Source organism: Nicotiana attenuata, unplaced genomic scaffold (genome assembly GCF_001879085.1).
Source record: "Nicotiana attenuata strain UT unplaced genomic scaffold, NIATTr2, whole genome shotgun sequence".
NCBI classification, from domain to species: Eukaryota; Viridiplantae; Streptophyta; class Magnoliopsida; order Solanales; family Solanaceae; genus Nicotiana; species Nicotiana attenuata.
In genome coordinates, this window is record NW_017673065.1 from 20,740 (window position 1) to 35,101 (window position 14,362).

Consider the following 14,362-nt stretch of genomic DNA (forward strand, 5'->3'; position numbering starts at 1 on the left):
CCTATGTAGTGAGACCCTATGTCTAAAATCCATTTGGCCCATTTAGGCCCGGGCCCGGCCCAGAATACAACATTAACTAGGGAACATAACTGAAATTGTAGGTGATAATGGGAAACAATGAGCTAGAGGTGGGAGCATTAAATTTTGATGAGCTTGGTCGCAGCACAGTGTATCCTTTTTCTTCTCTCTCAAAGCAGCGAAGGAAAAAGCTATTAGGACCGAAAAAAAGTCAGGTGTCATGCGGAAGCTAGCAAAGCAAACCTTCAACGACGATAAATCAGACAACAAAGGAAAAATCTACCAAAAGAGACACAAACATTTAACGTGGTTCGGTCAACTGACTTACGTCCACAACGGAGATGAGCAATCCACTATAATAAAAGAGAGTACAAAATATCGAGAGAACAACCTCACGAAGAGGCAAACACAAGTGACACACTAACACTTGTTCCGTAAAGTTCTCCCCCTAGACACGACTCTCCAACCCCATAAGGCTACATTGTGGATGCTACTGAATGAGAAGGACAAATCTTCAATTTATAGAACTCCAAACCTTTTCCTACAAGAAAAGGGACTAGCCAGATATAGGAGATATGTAATTTCCTTCTACAAGAAGGAAAACCCAATTAAGGTAAACATGTTGCCCTTCCCTTCAACAAATAGGAAAACCAAATATGGTAAGAAAATTATGGCAAACACCTAACAATTCTCCCCCTTGGCCTGAATTTTCTGACAAAATAAACTTGATCAACCTTCTTCACATAGCCTTCAACAGGTCGCATCTCCAAATCTCCGCCACAAAGTTTGTCTCAACGTGCGTAGCACTCCGGTCAAATTTCTCAGACAAAAATCACGATTATCGTCAAATATGTCTGCAAATTGAAAAAGAGCCTGTATGGATTGAAACAAGCTCCAAGGAAATGGTATTTGAAGTTTGAATCTGTCATAGAAGAACAAGGGTACAAGAAAACTTCTTCAGACCACTGTATATTCTTCCAGAAGTTCTCTGATGATGATTTTATTATTTTATTGCTTTATGTGGATGACATGCTTATTGTTGGCAAGAATAAATCCAGAATTGCAGTCCTTAAGAAGCAGTTGAGCAAATCGTTTGCTATGAAGGACTTGGGGCCAGCAAAGAAAATCTTGGGCATTCAAATCCACCGACATAGAGACATAAAGGAGTTATTTCTGTCCCAAAAGCAATACATTGAGAAGGTAATCAAGAGGTTCAATATGATAGATGCAAAAGTGGTTAGTACACCTCTTGCTAAACACTTCAAATTGAGTATTAGTCAGAGTCCATCTACTGATGAAGAGAAAAAAGAGATGTCTCGTATTCCTTACTCTTCTACCGTTGGTAGCTTGATGTATGCTATGGTTTGCACTAGACCAGATATTGCACATGTCGTTGGTACGGTTAGTAGATTCCTTTCCAATCCTGGAAAAGAACATTGGGATGCAGTAAAATGGATATTAAGGTATTTGAAAGGTACTGCAGATTTGAAGCTATGCTTTGGCAATGGCAAGCCTGAACTTGTTTGTTACACAGACTCTGATTTAGGAGGCAATCTTGATAATTCAAGATCGACTTCCTGTTATTTGATCACTTTTGCAGGGGGAGCTATTTCTTGGCAATCTAGACTACAGAAGTGCATAGCTCTATCCATCACAGAAGCCAAATATATTGCTGTCACAGAAGGTGCTAAAGAACTATTATGGATGAAGGAGTTTATTAATGATCTTGGCTTTGAGCAACCAAGGTGCATCTTATGATAATCAGAGTGCTATCTGTCTCACCAAGCACTCCACTTTTCATTCTAAGACCAAACATATAAATACAAAGTATCATTGGATAAGAATGGCTGTGGAAGAGAAATTATTTGAGGTTGAGAAGATACACACTGATGAAAATCCTTCGGATATGCTGACAAAGGCGGTGGTTGCAGATAAACATGAATTTTGCAGAAAACTGGCAAGCATGAAGCCTGTCAATAGTTCCTCTACTTGAAGACACATTTGGCCCCTTGGCTGGAGGGGGAGTTTGTTGGGCCCATGCCCATGTTGTCCAGCCAAAGGACCAATGGCCTAATCCTATTCTCTTTTGGTTTCCATTCCTATTTGGAATTGGATTCGGTGTATTCCTATTTTGAGTGAGTTTTGACTTTAAGAGAAAGCACTACTCATTATCTATAAATAGGACAACCTTGGAGAATTATTATATGCTCATTGATACAAGTCTTTGAAAGACTTAAGCTCATAAGAGTGGTTTAGAGAGAGCTTTCATCAAGAGAGGAAAGAGAAGAAACGTATTTGTTTTGCTGCAGATTTTTATTCCGACCAGCCAACTTCAAATCACGTTTTCCGATTCGTTAACCGTTGCTGAAATTTTGACTGAGTGTTCGTAACATCTTGGTCTTGGATTTGAACGGTGGAGATCGGATTTGGAGGCTCGTAGCATCTGATTTCGAGCCTCGAACAGCAGCTTCGTTTTTGTGGATTATACTCTTTCTTCAATTGATTAGTTGTTGCTCTTGTTGCTCCGTGTTTGGCCCTTGTTGTGTAGCCAATTTGGAGAACTTTTGTAACCCTCTTATTGGTATAGTGGAGCTTTTTGGATCTTTGTGATCCCGTGGTTTTTACCTTCGATTTGAAGGGTTTTCCACGTTAAAATTTGGTGTTCTTTATCTTCTTTATTTTCGGGTTTGCCTCTTCCTCAACATAACAGTGGTATCAGAGCCTTGGTTATTTATCCGGGTTGTTACGGAATGGAGGCGAATATGAGCAAGATGGTATCTTTAAATGGGAGAAATTATAATGTTTGGAGAAGCAAGATGAAAGACTTGTTGTTCGTGAAGAAGATGCATCTACCCATTTTTTCAGCTCATAAACCCGAGAGTATATCCGATGAAGATTGGGATTTCGAGCACCAACAAGTATGTGAATATATACGATAATGGGTTGAAGATAATGTTCGCAACCATATTGTGAATGAGATACATGCGAGATCATTGTAGGAAAAGCTAGAGACTCTTTATGCTTCAAAAACCGGGAACAACAAATTGTTTCTGCTAAAGCAATTGATGACCTTTAAATAGAAAGGAAGGCAGCCCTATCCTTGATCACATAAATGATTTTCAGGGCGTCCTTGATCAGCTATCTGGAATGGGAGTTAATTTTGATGATGAGATACAAGGACTTTGGCTTCTTAATACTCTGCCAGACTCTTGGGAAACTCTTCGTGTTTCTTTGACAAATTCAGCTCCTGAAGGTAAGGTGACCATGGAATATGCCAAGAGTGGTGTGTTGAACGAGGAAGTAAGGAGAAAATCTCAGGGTTCGTCCTCACAAGCAGATATCTTGGTTACAGAAGACCGGGGGAGAGATGGAACAAGAGGCTCAAGGAATAGAGGTAAAAGTAGAAGTAAGTCAAGGTCCAAATACTATAATATTACATGCAACCACTGTGGCAAGAAAGGACACATCAAAAGGTTTTGCCGCAAGTTGAATCAAGACACTAGAGAAGGAAAGAAAGCTGAAAATAACGAGAACAATGTTGCTGCTATTGTTCGAGATGACCTTCTTTTTGCTTATGATGAAAACATCATCAATTTGGTATCCCACGAGACTAGCTGGATAGTAGATTCTGGAGCTACTCACATGTCACACCAAGAAAAGATTTTTTCTCATCTTAGCTGTTGATGTTAAAGATGGGCAATGCCAGTGAAGTTAAGGTGTTTGGTGTTGGCACAGTTTGTTTGAAAACTAATAATGGTTCAGCGTTAGTTCTTCAAGATGTCAAGCATGCTCCAGACTTTCCTTTCAATTTGATCTCCGCAGGAAGATTAGACGATGAAGGTTACCATAATGCTCTCTTTAACGGCCAATGGAAGCTCACCAAGGGCTCGTTAGTAGTGGCTCGCGGAGTCAAGTCTGGTTATTTATATGTGACACAGGGCTCTATTCTTAATGACTCAATAAATATGGTGGAAGGTGATACTTTATCAGAATTGTGGCATAGAAGATTGAGTCATATGAGCGATAGGGGGATTACGTGTTTGGCTAAGAAAAATTTGCTTTCTGGATTGAAACAAGCAAAACTGCAAAGGTGCATACATTGTTTAGCTGGCAAACAGAAAAGGGTTTCCTTTCATAGCCATCCTCCCTCAAGAAAGCCCGATTTATTAAAGCTAGTACGCTCTGATTTGTGTGGTCCTTTTAAAGTAAAGTCAAAAGGTGATGCACTTTACTTTGTGACCTTCATTGATGATCATTCTCGTAAGCTTTGGGTGTATCCTTTGAAATCTAAAGATCAAGCACTTGACGTGTTTAAGGAATTTCAGGCCTTAGCTGAGAGACAGACGGGGAAGAAATTAAAATGTATTCGCACTGACAATGGTGGTAAATATTGTGGTCCATTGATAACTATTGCAAGGAACAAGGAATTCGTCATCAGAAAACTCCGCCCAAGACGCCTCAATTGAACGGTTTGGCTGAGAGGATGAATAGAACTCTAGTTGAGAGAGTTAGATGCTTACTTTCAGAGGCTAAACTTCCAAATACATTTTGGGTGGAAGCACTTAACACTGTTGCCTATGTTATCAATTTGTCTCCTGCTGTTGCTTTGGATGGTGATGTCCCAGACAGAGTTTGGTTTGCCAAAGATGTTTCTTATGATCACCTAAGAGTTTTTGGGTGTAAAGCTTGTGTGCATATTCCTAAAGATGAGAGATCGAAACTGGATGTCAAAACTAAGCAGTGCATCTTTATCGGTTATGGTCAAGATGAGTTTGGGTATCGTTTTTATGATCCAGTTGACAATAAACTTATTAGAAGACGTGATGCATCTTTGAAGATCAAACTATTGAAGATATTGACAAAGCTGAGAAGATAGATTCTCAGAGTAATGAGAGCTTAGTTGATATTGATCCAGCTTCAATTGCTAAGGCACCTATTGCACATGAAGGAACCCAAGACAATGATGGAGATAGTGATCAAGATCAAAATGATCATCATGGTATAGATGTTATGGATGCTCCAGTTGATGAAGTTGTGGTTGATCAGCAACCAATTCCTGCACAGGTAACTACTTCAAATGCTCCTGAAACCTCTCTTAGAAGATCTACAAGGGAGAAGCAAAGATCCATGCGCTATCCTCCTGATGAGTATGTACTTTTGACTGAGATGGGAGAACCTGAGAATTATGATGAAGCCATGCAAGATAATCACAAAGATCATTGGATCGAAGCGATGGAATATGAGATGAAGTCACTCCGTGAGAATGGCACATATGAGGTAGTGAAATTGCCAAAAGGTAAGAGAGCTTTATCTAACAAATGGATATTCAGAATAAAGCAAGATAACCATACCTCTGCGCCTAGATACAAGGCGAGGTTAGTTGTTAAAGGTTTTGGCCAGAAGAAGGGAGTTGACTTTAATGAAATTTTCTCCCATGTTGTGAAGATGTCTTCTATTCGTGTGGTTCTAGGCTTAGCCGCAAGTCTAGATTTAGAGGTTGAGCAGATGGATGTCAAGACTGCTTTTCTTCATGGTGATTTAGATGAGGAGATTTATATGGAGCAACCTGAGGGTTTTGTAACTAAGGGAAAAGAAAATTATGGCAAACACCTAACAATTCTCCCCCTTGGCCTGAATTTTCTGACAAAATAAACTTGATCCACCTTCTTCCCATAGCCTTCAACAGGTCGCATTTCCAAATCTCCGCCACAAAGTTTGTCTCAACGTGCGTAGCACTCCGATCAAATTTCTCAGACAAAAATCACGATTATCGTCAAATATGTTGCAACTAGAACTGAACACGCCAAGATGAACATGTCTTGAACCTCGCTCGAAGCTGGCTCTGATACCACTTGTTAGGACCGAAAAAAAGTCAGGTGTCATGCGGAAGCTAGCAAAGCAAACCTTCAACGACGATAAATCAGACAACAAAGGAGAAATCTACCAAAAGAGACACAAACAGTTAACGTGGTTCGGTCAACTGACCTACGTCCACAACGGAGATGAGCAATCCACTATAATAAAAGAGAGTACAAAATATCGAGAGAACAACCTCACGAAGAGGCAAACACAAGTGACACACTAACACTTGTCCCGTAAAGTTTCCCCCCTAGACACGACTCTCAAACCCCATATGGCTACATTGTGGATGCTACTGAATGAGAAGGACAAATCTTCAATTTATAGAACTCCAAACCTTTTCCTACAAGAAAAGGGACTAGCCAGATATGGGAGATATGTAATTTCCTTCTACAAGAAGGAAAACCCAATTAAGGTAAACGTGTTGCCCTTCCCTTCAATAAATAGAAAAATCAAATATGGTAAGAAAATTATGGCAAACACCTAAGAAAAGCTTGTTCTGGTTACAAGTTGGACTACTATACCTTCAAGGTTTATGCTGTTTCTTTTTCTTTGAAAAGATCTTATGAGGACGTGAGAAGAGAATAGTATGTTCTGCTTGTTTCTTTTTCTTTAAAAAGATCTGATGAGGTGTTACAATTGGACGTCTAAGAAAATACAATTTCAACTATATTTTATGAGAGGTACGCTTCCTAGGAGAAATCCTATTCACAGCGAACAATACTTCTGCACCCGCAACGATGCCTATCTTTACAATTTCAGCGTTTCATAACCTATTCTAGAAAGCAACTTTCTCATACAAGAAACTGTAGCATTTTGTAGGTGAGGACAATGAAATCTGTTGTATGTCTATTATGATGAGGGCAAAAGTGGTTTAGAAGTACAACCCGGTGCACTAAGCTCCCGCTATGCGCAGGGTCCGGAGAAGGGTCGAACCACAAGGGTCTATTGTATGCAGCCTTACCCTGCATTTCTACAAGAGGATGTTTCCACGGCTCGAACATGTGACCTCCTGGTCACATGAAAGTAACTTTACCAATTACGCCAATAGTGTAGAAGTACTGCATTAGGAATAATTTTAATCCCATCCTATCTTATATACTTCCCCAGGACAAATAAAATTGGTGCCTATGGTGCGCGCGCGCGCATATATATATATATAGTAACTACTTCAAGATCATCTGGCGCTGAAACTCACGCTGACTGGGGAGGACTGTGGGAGGCTAAGCCTCTTTTCAGTCTTCTGTCTGCGAATTGGAGGTGATGGGAAAAGGTAAGAAGAACAAAGATAGAAGTACAAAAACATTAGCCAAAGGGTTCTAACAATCACCAAGAAATACAAGTAGACACAGTTCCATAAGAAAGTTTATATGTCATCCAATTAGTGAAATCAAAGATCTCCACCAAGAAAAGTTGATCTATAGAGAAGATGCCAAAATTAGACATTTCCATTCTAATCCAGCAGAATTAAGTGCAGTTAACTAAAACATAGATGACATCTATTAGTAAAGTTCCCAAGAGCACCGAGATCCCTTCTTCCATCACTATAATGAAGATGTATCCCAACAACTGTTCTTCGATCATTTATTGCAAGTATGATCAGAACAACGGATCAAGGACGTCGAATTCAAAAACAGCAACTGTCATAACTCATATGGCCACTTATTTTGCAGATAAGGAACTAGGAAAACTGAATATTAGCTAAACATACAAATATCTGCACATAGCAATGAGAATGTACAGATAGAGGCAAGTAGTCCTGGCTAACATACCCAACAACAACAACAACAACAACCTAGTGTAATCCCACTAGTGGGGTCTGGGAGGGTAGAATGTACGCAAACCTTACCCCTACCAGGAGAAAGTAGAGAGGCTGTTTCCGGAAAACCCTCGACTCAGGAGTTCATTAGATAATAGCTAATGAAAGAATACACTTTAGACATGGAATCCCAGTTATTCCAATAGCTGTAAAGCCACCACATATGAGCTTCATATAAAGCCCTCAAAAGGCAAAAAGAATCAGTTGGCAATACATGGGATATGGTTCCATATCATAACTAATACTGGTCTAATCAAAATGTCCTGTTCTTTCATCAAAAGAAATATCCCTTTGTCGTAATGGGCTAAGACGCCTCTCTTGCTAGTATAAGGATGACGTTAACTGGCTAAGCACGATCCCACCGGCTTCTTTCCTCCTCAAATATTTGACATTTGTATGTGTATGTTTTCTACCAAAAATCTTAAAATCTGTCTCACATTGAATTCTTGCTCTCTCTAGTTTCCAGATCAATGAAAAAATTAGCAATTGCGAAAGAGAAAATTACTTACCTTATAGGAATTTAGCATGAGAACTAAATTACCTATCGATCCTGCAGAATAAATTACACAAAATAATCAGACATGAAATTGTGATGAACATCATCATTTCCTTCAGGCCAAAGGAGCAAAAATATTAACAAGATAAAGACACACACACTTATCACATACATGTCTGAATGCATATTCAGACCTACTCACCAACCTGAAAAGGAATAAAAAGTACCTTTTACCTTGGAGAAGCAAGATAAGAAAATTAACACGGCTTCAATAGAAATTTGTCTTCTCAGAATATATAATAACATGCAAAGTTGAACATGAATTTTGATCATAATTAACTATTGATTCTCTTAAAAGCTCTTAAATACGTGTAAGCAACTAAGAAGGGCTTCATCACAAGGATAGAACCCAGCAGTGGGAATCATGGCAAATTACGCGAGATTACTACAAGCAAAAGCAGACAAGGGATTGATAAGTATGAGATGATTGATTACATTTTACCTCCTGAAATGCGGAAACCTGACTTTCTTGAACTTTGGTTCAATAATTGAAAAGCTGTCAAGAAAACATGAAAAATTTGATGCAACAGAAAATAATAGAATGTTCAATCCTGTAGCAAAACTGTCAATAGTAAAGCAGAAAAAACCACTTTCAAAAAAGTTTTACAGAACACAAAAAACAAACGAAAAATATAAAGGAGAGCTGTCATGACTTAGTCTGCTACACAGATCCACTAAAGCAGAGGTATTATTGGGTACAAGGCCTTCAATGGCCAAAAAGCATTGTTTCATTACAATATCTGTGCTGGTAACACCTAAGAAACAGAAATACTAGGGAATGGATGGCCATAAGTTACTCTATCTTGTTCGTCTGGTCTTCTGTTCTTAGGCTGGAGGCATCATCAAAAGGCGCAATGGGCTGGAATCAGGCATCAGAGATGATAGCTGTTTAAATGGCAAGTGGGAAAAGGCAAAGTAAAAAGAGTATTAGTGACAGCACAGGCTTCAGGCTAGTTGATGTTAGCAATAGGAAGATGTGCTTGAGGTTATAGTGAAGTACAGAATAGAGAATCCAATTGACTATGTATGAGACAGAAAATAAAGGAGAAAATTCTGTACCTCCATGTGCTCATCCTAGTATCCATAGGATTTACCATAGGCAGAAGAGTTATGGCTGGAACCCCTGGCTAACATACCCAGTGGTTCAGATATCTCCGTTGCAACTTCTTTTAGCTCCTCAACACCTAGCTACAGGCTTGGATTGGACATTGGAGCAATGAAAAATCTCCAATTTCAAAGCATATATCTGTTTTGACTCAAACAGCTACTCAAGGCTGACAAGGGGCATATTGATTGATATACATAATTTACCATGAAATACTGACCCCCAACACAAAGGCACTAAACTTCTCAGGTAGATAAAATGGAGAGAAGCCTGAATGTACCCCACCCCATGGGGTCAGAGTTGCATTGTTAATTATGTATTTCAGTCAAAGTCAAATTGCTTCTAGGAAAGAATATCTTTCTTTTTACTTGAACCATTGGCATATTGTATCTAATAGGTCAATGCTCTTTAGCATGTGTGGCGGATTGTTGAATTCGCGACTTGTGTAATTCAATTTTTGCGTTGTTAAGAATAGCAAATTAAGAACTTGTGAATATAGAAAGGTTAAGAATCCCTCTAATTGTGTAATTAGAAGTAGGGATTACTTTCTTTTCCTTTTCCGGACTACTTGATGCTTGAACAAATAATCAAGCAATTCATATCCAAATCTCGAGATTCGTATTCTAATAATAATATAAATTGCTTGATTATTTTTTCCTTTTGGATATGAATTGCTTGATTAATATAAATTCTTTTCCTTTTGGATATGAATTGCTTGATTATTTTTTCAAGCATCAAGTAGTCCGGAAAAGGAAAAGAAATTAATTCCTACTTCTTATTACACCATTAGAGGGATACTTAACCGTTCAGTATTAACAATTTCCTATCTTTAATATTCTTAACAAAGCAAAAAACTGAGTGGATACAGAAGCCACAAATTCAACCATACGCCACACACGCTAAAGAGCATTGACCTCTTAGATACAATATGCCAATGGTTCAAGTAAAAAGAAAGATGTTCTTTCCTGGAAGCATTTTGACTTTTATTGAAACACATAATTTACAATGCAACTCTGACCCCAAGGGGTAGGGTACATCACTTCTCAGGTAGACAAAATGGAGAGAAGCCTGCCAAAATTTGGCAAAGGATAATTCAATATTTTCTTGCTCTTTTTTGTTCCCCAACGTGCAAGTGTACCTAAAACATTTAATCCAGGCCAACCCATTTCCTAAAGTGCTTCACATGCTCAATCCTCTGAATTTGTACATCATTTGTAGCATCAGATACTTTCATCCTTCGGTAAAGACCCTTGTGAAACTTCAAGAACTCATGTCTATACATCCACTTATCCAAATACATACCATTCTCCTTCATAAAATCAATAACCTCCATCACCCTATGAAAATAACCACCTCGAAGAAAATTCAACAGCAAGAACTCATATAAATCCCTGGAATTCAGCTTATTATGACTTACCATGTTCCTTTTAATATCTCCCCATAAGATTGTAATTTCACGATACATCCCTAAAGAAGAATACCCATTAAGCAGATTCATGAAAGTTGACTCTGTAGGATGGATCTTCATTGCCTGCATTTTTCGGTAAGCCCTTATGGCATCTTCAACCATGTGAGCCCTCATAAAGAAGTAGATAGATGAATTCAATTGATGCATCATAAAAGAAGCCTCGTTTTCTTCTCTCCTCATTTCTTGAACAATATGATAAGCCAACTCCCCTTTTGCCATAGAGCCTGATTCCTTCAACTTATTGATGTTTTTATCTTCCGGTTGACACAAAGATGTAGGAGTTAACAACGGATCAGATGCATTTATGACAACACCTGATTTTCTTAATTGCTTTAGTAGTGCCTCTGCTTCCCTTAGCTTATTTTTATTGCGATATGCAGTCAACAGAGACATGTATGAACTAGTGCCTAGCCGACTTCCTTCAGAATCCAAATCATCCAAAATATCATGAGCAGTTTCGAGCCACTCCATGCAAATGCAAGCAGCAACCACATCAGAGCACATTCTGCTGGATTCAAATGAGCCTTTCCTCTGGATATTGCAAAGAAGCTTTGACAGCTCATTAATTCTCCCACCCTTCTTGTACTGTACAATAATCCTGGCCAACGCTTTGTTGCTAAGGACAAGTTTCCCATTTTTATACATAACCAGCACCTGATTACGTCCCACATTGAAAACAGACTCCCTTGATAATGAATGAGGAAAAATTCGTAGTTTCAATCCCATCCTTAGATTATCAGAGCCGATAGAAACAAGGCACGGTTTAGGTGGTTGTGTCTCATCTCCATGCATGTGATGAGACTCTTGAAATGTATAAATATCCCGTACAAGATCAGAAGCAGCATCTATATCATTAAACTTGAAATGTAAACTCAGGAGATTTTCATAGAATTGCCGATAGTGGGGGACCAATGTTGTTGAAACCTGATCTATATGCTCCTTAAATTTCTTCAATTCATCTCGCATACCGTTCGTCTCATGAAGCAAAGAAATAATTGAAATAGTATGAGCATCGGCTGCCACTCCAACTTGAGCCATTAACTCAATAATCTGATGGCCTTTAATGGATGATCCAAATCTTGCACAAGCATCAAGAACAAGATTAAAAACAAGTGTATCATGCTTATTAAGCTCCGCGTAAGCTGACTTTTTTGTGGTTAATTGTTGAGAGCTACCATAAATCTCGATCAAAATATTCGATGACAGAATCATTCCACTCTCAGTCTTCACCATATGAAATATTATCATCCCTAGCATGTCAATTGGTGGGAGAATTCTTTTATCCAACATCAGCCTGAGAATTGATGATGCTCGAACGGGCATTTGAGCTCTAGCCAACGATAGGCAGAGCTTGGTCATTAGCTCTGTACGTAGTAATTCCCTTTTCTCTTTCAAAATAGAATCTACCATATTGTATGCCTTTCGGAGCCACCTAGAATCAGATGAGTACGACAACTCAGTGAGCAGCCTACCTACAAGAGAGGGGTCAGGAAAACCATAAAGACGTTTGAAATCCTTGTAGGTTTCCCAAGACTCCTCCAAGTTGTGATTCTTCAATGCACTTTCAAGCTTTCCCAGCAAAACAATGTCAGATGACACGCCCCAAGATAACGTCTCTGGCTCTCTACTTGAACAGAACTGTCGAGGAAACAGCTCACCTCCAGGTTTAGAGTTATCATAAGAAATCGAGGACTCTGTTCTTGAGAAGACAGTACACCTTCTGTTGCAGGTCAATCTACTGGCCTTTGAAGCCACCTCAACAATGGAAGAATAGCGTTTCCTGAAGATGGAGCAAACTGCGATAGCTTTTCTCAAGGGGCACGCCATGAAGGAACACCATCCAGAAAATCACGAATAAAAGAATTATGACATTGTATCCTGGAAATTTGCCAATCGAAATAGACCACTCTATATCAAAATCTGCACAGACAAACCCAGAAATACCATAAAATGAATAAGGAATAGAGTGTGATAGCCTCAAAACCTAAATTTGCCACTAAAACATACAACAGAAACCAGAAACTACTCCAATTGCATGATTCTATCCAATAAATAAATAAAGAATCGTGTTCAAACTTCAAAGTAGCATTGATTGCAGCTAGAGCTTACATTAAACTCATCCTGTTGACCTTACAAACATTTGAAACAAGTGTGACAAAAAAAAACATAATCCAAACGTGCAAAGAACTATGCTTTTAAATACTGCAATTCATTCTTAATGCAATTTAAGATTTTGGCTTAGCAATAATCTGGTTTTCTAACTTACTGCAAGTACAACAGCAACTAAACCTCAGTCAGAAACAAGTAGCGGTCAGCTATATAAACACTAACTTAATTTAATATTAATTGATTTGAGATGATTGGAAATTGAAATTGGTACTTAAGAATAAAGGGACACATTTGCAAGCTCAAAACATTATAACAAATGCTGAAAATGCTTTTTTCCCTTCCTTATATATTATATATATATAATATATATATATATATATAAGTTCAAGTCTGACAATGCTAAAGGAGAGATTTTCAGAAAATTGACTGATATGGGAAGCAAATAATAATGAAAAAATCAGAGAGAATAATTACACAGTGCATAGCAGCACAGTTCACAATTAGTATTTAAGCTTAAAATTGCGAAAAGGGACTAGGGTTTATATCTACAGAAAAGAGAGTGCGACAAGGAAACTAACAACTCAAGTTCGCCGGAGAATGTTCGAACGCAGGTGGCCGGAGAAACAGCGGTTATTCAAAATGGGTTTCGGGTCTCCGTTTATTGTGCTTTTCTACTTTGCTGGCCAAAATTTGGGCTAATTGCACAAATGACCCTTTTTAGGATCACTATTCAAAAAATAGCTGAAATTTATAAAATTTTTATAGTGTTACGAAACTTAGCTCAAAGTAACAATATAGAACAATAAAATAGACAACAATGTAGAGAGGAAGGGATGAGAGAATCTTATTTCTTCTATGTATTCAAGTGTATACAATGTGATGCCAAAACCCTCTATTTATAGGATTACATAGAGGCATACAAAAGAATGCCATAAACATGACATTAAACATTTGAGATCATGGAGGAAGATCATGGGGAGGTTATGGAGGTGTGGGAGTTACAACTATAATGGTGAGAAGTAGTGGGAGTTACCTACATAATGGAGAAGAGTAGTGGGAGTAACTTCTTTAGGAGTTATAGACATCCACTACAAAATAATATTTCATAACACTCCCCCTTGGATGTCTATAGATAATGTGCCTCGTTAAAACCTTACTAAGAAAAAACCCTGCGGGAAAAAAACTTAGTGAAGAAAAAAGAGTACACATATCTTGTAATACGCATTATTTGCTGCCTCATTAAAAACCTTGCCAGAAAAACCCAGTGGGATAAAATCTTAGCTAAGGGAAAAAGAGTACAGCACGTATTTGCCTCTCCCTGATGAAAACATCACTTTATTTTTCGGAGACGACGAATTCCAAGTTTGTATAACAACTTCTCTAATATTGAGATCAGCAATGTCTTGTGAAGAAGTTTATCAAATTATC

At 38.4% G+C, this 14,362-nt stretch overlaps 1 protein-coding gene across 1 annotated transcript; it reads right to left on the reverse strand.

Annotated features, from left to right (window-relative positions):
• Positions 1-10,323: 10,323 nt before the first annotated feature.
• Positions 10,324-13,647, reverse strand: LOC109215350 (pentatricopeptide repeat-containing protein At4g17616). Its single transcript, XM_019379392.1, has 2 exons — positions 13,513-13,647; positions 10,324-12,745 (listed from the first exon to the last, which is right to left on the reverse strand). Exon 2 carries the CDS (start codon positions 12,650-12,652, stop codon positions 10,505-10,507), a length of 2,148 nt encoding a protein of 715 aa, XP_019234937.1. The 5' UTR covers positions 12,653-12,745; positions 13,513-13,647; the 3' UTR covers positions 10,324-10,504.
• Positions 13,648-14,362: the final 715 nt, after the last annotated feature.

Bases quoted from the DNA above. Each gene is read 5' to 3' on its own strand.
- LOC109215350 (XM_019379392.1), bottom strand. From the start codon at position 12,652: ATGGCGTGCCCCTTGAGAAAAGCTATCGCAGTTTGCTCCATCTTCAGG.